This window comes from Megalops cyprinoides, chromosome 1, assembly GCF_013368585.1.
Source record: "Megalops cyprinoides isolate fMegCyp1 chromosome 1, fMegCyp1.pri, whole genome shotgun sequence".
Classification (NCBI taxonomy): Eukaryota; Metazoa; Chordata; class Actinopteri; order Elopiformes; family Megalopidae; genus Megalops; species Megalops cyprinoides.
In genome coordinates, this window is record NC_050583.1 from 57,080,704 (window position 1) to 57,089,020 (window position 8,317).

The 8,317-nt window shown below is 39.7% G+C and overlaps 1 protein-coding gene across 1 annotated transcript; it reads right to left on the reverse strand.

Annotated features, from left to right (window-relative positions):
- Positions 1-3,359: 3,359 nt before the first annotated feature.
- Positions 3,360-4,706, reverse strand: LOC118789138 (D(5)-like dopamine receptor). Its single transcript, XM_036545466.1, has one exon. It carries the CDS (start codon positions 4,704-4,706, stop codon positions 3,360-3,362), a length of 1,347 nt encoding a protein of 448 aa, XP_036401359.1.
- Between the last annotated feature and the right edge of the window lie 3,611 nt (positions 4,707-8,317).

Sequence of the window (8,317 nt, forward strand, 5' to 3'; positions counted from 1 at the left end):
CCTGATTCACCGTTGTTCCCGCAACATCCACTCCTGGGGAATTCTTCAGTAGCTGTGAGAGACAGCATGGCTTGATATCGCACAGGTGCATGGCTTTATCATTCCACACGTCAGGATGACTTCCCATCGGTAACTTTAAATAGAACAAGAGATGCAGCCACAACTGGGGCTTACTTTTCATGTAGTAGTCATATCCAACCCACATTTCAATCCATAAGCTGATCCTTCCTCCATGTGCCACCTGTGCACTTCCATTCGCGTCTCAGAATTTATGCTGGTGAATGCAAATGACTTCGGTTCACATAGCGCGGGTAAATTGTCACCTCATGATTGACACAACTGAGACCCTTTGTAATGACCCCCGTCAGGTCATGCGTTTGGAATAAGCTCTGTGTGGGGCACTCTGGTTGCCAACAGGCAGACACTGGCACACTGTGCCCAGGGGTATTCCTGCACGTGCATTGACAAGCTGCCAAAGAAATGATTACATGAGAATAATGCACCCATGCCAGAAAATGAATTTATCTTATTGTGTGATCTGAATATGCTTAGTAAAGGAACACATTGATAAGAAATATAATTTTCTGTCGCGTTCAGAGATTCTGTGGAAGTAACCAATTTTTTGCTTAAATGTAAAGGCTGATTGCATAGCACATTCACTACTTTGACTAAAAATGTACTGGCCATAGGGGACAATATAAAACTTCACTGGCTTTTTCCATAAATACTTTACAGTTTTACTCTCAGGCAGGTTCCATTGTCTGTTTCCACTCCTTTGTGTGAGCTCCAACCGCCAAATAATGCATGTGGGACTTAGTTTCTTCAGTGTGGGTGGTTTTCCATTAGTCTCTGTCCTTCACTGTTTGCCCCTCACTGTGTGGTACTGTACTCACTGTGTGGTATAGTCACGGAGTGAATTCATTCTTTTCCAGAAGGTTACTTCTACAGGGGTGACAGAGTTATCTCAAGAGACACAACTGTTAGAGTATAATGTAGTTAGCAATACTGTATTTTGGAGTTCAGTTCAATTCAATACCCCATTGCCTCTATCTGAGTATTTCAGTGTAAATGTAATGTTCTTATTCACTGTTCCCCTCAGTTATGTTAACTCACCAATTAAAATGCCAACTACTATTTGATCATTTCTCGTAGAATCACGTAGCGTTCAGCTACAAAACTGAAGTGCATGCATCATGTAAGACACCACCTCATGCAAAAATTGACTGGAATTAGACTGAAGTTAACTGGTCGTGTACTGCAGACATCTTCGTTTTTTGAAGGTTTATGAATACACTACATACTGCATGCATAGCAAGGCCTGCTGTGACTCCATTGTCAGAATCGCAGGAGTAAATGCAAATGTTACCTGGTATGTTACCCCCCTCTCTTCCCCCCACACGCCCTCCACCCCCATTACATGGGGTTATGTCATGGCCAGTAATGCCATGTGCTATCTCCTTAAATCTTAGCTCATCTACATCTTGCTTAGCACTTTGGCCCGAGCTTTAAACAAGAAATTATACCTTACTCTCTGTCACACAGTGCTTTTCATTACCTCTGCATGAAACTAAAATTCAGTGCAAGACAAAATATAACTCTTAACCTTCCATTTCATAGTTAAGTCCCAGTGTTTTGGAGCTGCACTGAATTGGCTCTTTTATCTCTCAGCTCTTGCAGTCAAAAATAACACAAAAGTACAAATTAGCATAAATCCTGCAACAGCGGAATATCCAGAGCAAACACGTTACTTACCTAGCAGCATGCAAATTAGCCAGATATTCAACTTGTTCTGCTCCTGTCAGTAAATGTGGCCTTATCAAGGCATCATCCTTGACAGCTAATTCGTTAGCAAACAAGGAAATCAACAGTGAAGTGCCATGCATTACTCAGGCGGTAACCCTTACAAGGGAAAAGTGAAAATTTTTATTCAAATCATGTTGTAAAAAGAGACATATTGTCCTTGTACTTTTATTTTCTTCTGCTCGTGAATTGTGGTAATTATGGTATATTATGGATACTTCATATCCACTTGAACTTCAAAGAGATTTTAATTTTCTCCAAAAATTATTACACCCGTTACCATCTCCTATATAAAATATGAAATATCATAGTTCATGATCATAAGAACATAAAAATACACTCTTCATGCCTTCAAAGTAAATGCTTCAGTAGGAACATGTCATCTTTTATTAATTTCTTTATGAGTAGCATTGTCTCTCTGCAATATTTTCAGAACAAAGCGTTGACAGACGCGTGAAAAATGTATTTGATTTTATTTGTGTGATGAAAGCATACACGACATACTTATCCAAATCGAGTTTTACTGTTATCAGAAACAGCAGAAGTTGCTAGGCCAATGTAAATAAAATGTTTACTTCAATGTCCAACAACAAAACACGGCGGGCTGCCATCTTCAATGCCTACATTTATATACCATTTGTCGGACTTTGATTCTTAAAAACCTTTTCATACAAATATAATACATCCATATCCACTCAATGTGTCTCCGCAAGTAATCGAAATAAATAAACATACAAATTTATAAACTTTCCAATTGGTCAAAGGGACAAAAAGTAATGACTTTTCAAAAAATACATTATGAAAAGGATAAATACAATATAGCGACATATCTGTCACTTAGACAAACATATAACATTCATATTTAGTCATTTTTGGAAACTAGTAAACTATTGTTCAGCTAACTTAGTATAAATACAGCATTAACTCTAGATGGTTTGGCATGTATCTTAAGTTTGATGTTATCTTGCTCAATTATATGGATTTACACTGGACCTGTTTTCAGGAATTCAAATAACGCATTTCAAACAATCTGGGGTGAAACAAACTAACAACTGGTACTAACTACACCAGCACTTCCACAATGTATTGACACTAACTGGAAGTTATTCTTACTTAAATTGTATGAAATACCCATGAAAACGATAAAGCTGCTGTACTTTGTAATTAATACATAGGCGAAATCAGTGAAGCAGTCGACTCACAGTTTTAATCAGAAATTCCTATTATGCATGCGTAATAGTTGTTTTACATCTTAATTGTTGATCTAGAGGGACTTGAGAGACTCTCAACTCTCAAGCAAACGGTGTCCTTCGCAAACCTGTTAAAGATCTAATTGTATAATATTATATAACCAAATGAATGGAAATGGTCAACTTAATTCAGCGTTATAGTATTATTAGATCAATCAGATATGCCTTTGTCAAAGACCGGGAGCGGTGTGTATCACCCATTTGGATTTTATCCAATAGTATCCAAAACTACCTACATGCTGTCATAGAAATATGTCCTAATAAAACCGTTCAGTTTAACATGACCATGTTAATAAAGTAGAAAATGTACTACTCCCCTATTTGCCCGGGGATTGCATAACATTCGTTGGGTCCCGTGGAAGTAAATGGCATCATATCCAGTGAAATTTCTGCCTCACACTCGAACTGGACGATTGCGGGTAGGAGAAGGTTCCTGTGATTACGGGATGTATTTGAGATGACAGAAACTTTATCGAAGGGTAGGTCCACATCGTCCCCGTTGTTGGGTACAACCGAAGGAAGCTGAGCGGTAGTGAAGACAATAGGCGCGTCTTTCTGCAATGTTGTGTCGTGGTGGTAGGAAACCAGCTCGTTACTAAAATTAACAGCCTCGACAGGAGCGCTGGAGCAAAACCTGTTGCAGCCCAGTATGGTTGAAAAGGCTTTTCTGAAATCTGCATTAAAGGCGTATATTACTGGATTTAGGGACGAATTGGCCCACCCAAACCACACAAAGATGTTAAAAGTGGTGTCACTTACGCAGGGAGGGTCCCCAAGTTCCCCTATGTCACAGAAGGGCACCATGCAATTCAGTACGAAAAAAGGCAGCCAGCAAAACACGAACACACCCATGATTATGGAAAGAGTCTTCAATACTTTGGTTTCCTTTTTAAATGTTGTTTTAAGAGAGTTCTCGTTGGCACAGTCACTGGGGTGTTGGTGACTCTGTGCTTGCTCCACGGCTCTTTCTAAAGAGGATATTCTTCTTATTTGAGTTTGCGCTATTCTGTAAATCCTCGTGTATGTGCCAATCATTATGACAACCGGAATGTAAAAGCTTATCAGCGACGACGATATCGCATAGGTGCTATTCAAACTTGCGTTGCAGTCCTCGGTATGGTTGCTGGAGTTGGCATCTGTGTAGTCCTCCTCCGCCTTATGCCAGTTCAGCTGCACGGGTATGAAGGAGATAAGTATCGATAAAGTCCATGCTACACCGATCATGATAAAAGCGACTCTTTGTGTCATTTTACGTTCGTATCTAAAGGGGCTTGCAATTGCCCAGTATCGGTCTACGCTGATTATACAAAGATTTAGAATAGATGCAGTGGAGCACATGATGTCAAAAGCTATCCAGGTCTCACAAAATCTGCCGAAGAGCCAATACCCAGCCACCTCTGAGACAGCTTTCCAAGGCATCACAAGAACCGCCACAAACAGGTCAGACACGGCCAAAGAAATGACAAAAAAGTTGGTTACTTTGGACCTCAGGTGCCTGAATTTGATAACAGCAGCGCACACCAGCGTATTTCCTAATAATGTAGAAACAATCAAGAGAAAGAGAACGCACCCGGTTAGCGCGCGGATACTGAGTCCGGTGCTGTCCGCTTCAGCACCTTCCGCTAAAACTTGAGTCTCGTTCGTAAAGTTTTCCATGTGTATAAATTTTAGAAATCCTTGAATCAGGCGTTTACATGGCTTTTACATTTAATCCGTTCAATCCATGACGTTGTCTTTATGCTTTCGATGCCCCAATAACCTGTAGATTGGGGTTTTTCTATCATACATGTTACTTATCGCCCCCACACAGATTTTAAAATAAACAGTTTCTTATCGAATTTGTTTTCACCAGACAGTCCACGGATACACACTGGTGTAAGAAAGACAGCAAATAATGGCAAGGTCTGGGTTCTTCTCCGTATCATGTTTTAAAATGTGCCGTTATCTTCAGCTATTTGGGCATGCAGTCGCTGCGACAATGCACTGAAGGTGCCAATCCTCCCTTTTGAGAAGATAGAGGCGCATGATTGGTTTCCATTTTTCAATAATCCAGAATTCCGCCGAATAGCGGCTCTCGGTGCCAGGTCGTGCAAAAGCAGAAAAGCAAAGAATGTAGTCTTATGTTTTAAGTTTTTGTAAAAGGGACTAATTCCGATTGTTATCTGCGTTCGTTATCACGGTTCCTTTTACCGTTATCATAATTCTAGAGCGCTTTAAAGTAAACAAGCAATCGTTTTCCCTTTTTTTGAGTAACGTAATTAAATGGAATTTAATGCATTAAACATACTCTTAGAACATTGTAACCTCTGAACATTGTAGAATCTGACACTTGGAAAAAAGCAATGAACGAGGGTGTTACCTGGCAGAAGTAAAAGGTAGCCTAATGCTTTACTGTCTTATCGCTTTAATTATCCTTTTATAGCACAGCCCGTTGTTAATATAGATCAGACGCAGTGTTCTGTACAATTAAATAGTTTGATTTCTTTTGTACTTCATATCCATTTAGAGATATGCTGTTTCAGTTAGCAATAACTGCGTCGATTGTAAGTTGAAGCATTCACTGTCTTTTATTCAACAGGTCTTATGGGTAGTAATAGCCTATGTATAATGCCCTTGTCATCAACGTATGCAATTACAATGAAGCATCTTACGTTTTTGGTTGAAACTTGTCTTATCTCATGTTGAAGTTAAGTGGTGAACCATAATTCTCACAATGCTTCTCGCGGTGTGCACTGCATATCTGAAAAACGAGGAAGTATGGAGAATGGCCTTTTGGGAAATGATTTTGACAAATGTAGATCGTAATAAAGCAATCAGACTTCAGTTTGTCACTGTCTTGAAATTTAACTGAATTTAATATCAGAGTTTTATTTTGTTTTTTATTCATTAATAAATACATATTCCTTTTGAAAAAAGCCCGTTGTCGTCTGAATATTATTCACAGGCCTCTCAAAAATAATTGACGACTGTATAAGTTAAAAGAGAGATAAGATAAGAATGAGTTTCTCTGTTAATGGCTCATGTTGCATTCCTTTTTTTGAATGTGAGCGTAAGATCTTTTCCAATTTTACTTTGAATTGACGACATATAAGCTCCAATATCTATCTATCTATCTATCTATCTATTTATTTATCCAGGGAGTAGTATGTCCCCTAGTGGACACTTTTGGTATATTCTTTATTATTTGGTCTTAACTGAACGTCTCGTCTATTGAATTGGGAGTGTGACATGAACAGCGCCATCCCTTATTGCCTAGTCCATTTATTTCTTCACGTGTCACTTCACCACTGTGTGCATTTTAGAGGAAAATGTTTTTACGAAGGCTTGAAAAATAGAAAAGTATCTTTTGTTTTAAGAATTGTAACAGCTGGAAACGAGCCAAGAAAAAAAGTTTTTGTATCGAACATGTATTTTAATGTCATGTGATACTTTGATGCGATCTGTATTTTAATATACTACCACCATCTCTGGGTTCACAATGAAGTCTGGACTATGACCTGTTAAATGTCTTAGTATGGAAGGACCAAAGGATACATACAGTGCCGTGAATGGGGCAGGTTGCACAGACCAGCAAAGTACCAAGCCAATGAATGCAAATAAAACATTATCTACTTTATAACTGTTGACACATTTTGAGCGAATGACTTATTCATGTTCAGATGTCAGTATACAGGGAACATGATACCGTATACATACTCAGCAATAACACACAGTATACGCACAACTTCCTTGTAAGGATCTGTGGTGTAAAAACATCACAAGTCATATATCCAAAAGGTGGTGTAAAAATATGACATGTAATACATCCATATGTAGTTCATGTGTAATTCATAAGCACTTCCAGTAGATGTCAGTTAGGTTAAAGTGGGTGATCAGTCTTTTTTTTTCTTTATGTATTAGTTGTGTGAAATGTGGAAATATGGGAGGGCAGTGGTTCTTTGCTGTTGTAGTCAAAGCTGCAGGTTCGGTGCCCCGTAGACCTGGGTTCGAGGCCATGTGGGCAAACTAAGAGGTTCCTAAGGGGTCTACAGGATGGCAACCTAAAAGTCGCTAAGGACAGCGACAATTGTATGAATTGCCCGAATTGCGAGTCTTATGTGTTGAATCAGCTGAGTAATTGGGTATTTGAAAAAGTAAGATGGGAAAAGGTGACAACGTGGATTTGGAGGCACAATACAAAAATAACAGCGTGCAAGGGAATATTTTCATTCAGGGAATATTATTTTAATAACAAGAGCAAGCGTTGAATTTAATCTAGATTTGGAAGCGGTGCTGAGAGTGCCGCAAGGGGGGGGCAGACAGGAGGAGACGTGAAGTTGGGAAAGTCATAGAGGTGATAAGAATTTGGGTGGGAAACTGCGTAATTTGGAAAACTCATGGGAAAGAAGCAGAAAGAGAATTGATTCTACTGAAGTTAGGCTACCCCAGGAACTTCTCCTTTGAAATAGATAGTATACCCCAATCACCATTTGAGCCATATAGGAACACTCAAAGGGAGTGTTGAGGACCATCAGCAAGGGAAGCGTGCCTGCATTGTCAACTAAAGTTGGAGGTGTGGTGGTGGGATTGTAACAGATGCGTGCTCTCCTTGAGTGGCCGGTTAGCTCAGAAGAGGTTTGTTCAGAGGAAGTAATAATTAGAAAACACACATATAGGGGTGTACAGATAGTTTTGGTCATCTGGACTGTCTCATTTGTGGTGCTGTGGATAGCAGTCATTAGATGGATAATTAATCTCAGGGGATTAGGACGCACTTTTGGCTGGAACGTACCTACATAGATTCAGAGGGGGCTGGACAATACCAAGATATGCAGTTGATCAACCTAAACCTTTGGCAAATTACTAAGTGGGTTAATTCGGAGCGGGTTCAAACAGATTTTCCAGACATACAGTGGGTACCGTTTTTGCGAAAACGGGAGTAATATTGGGCCGACTGTGCCACTTGCATCTTTCCTGCAAATACCGGAAGGGTTTGCTATTCAACGACGGGAAAGACTGTTACTAAACCCACGACAGCGTCTTATTGTTAGCCCAAGGCGAGTTAGGTGGGAAACGGGTAAGTGGGCAGGCAGTAAAAGGACATACGGACCAACCCGGTTTACTGTATGTGATTTGAAACACATGCAATAAACCTAATTACATCAGACTCTGAGGATACTTGTCCTTTGTTGGGGCACTTTCTGTAATTATTACAAAAAAGGTATATACAAATTACGTAACTTATCCTTTGGTGAATTGCTGCACAAGTGTGGAGGGAACCCTCAGCC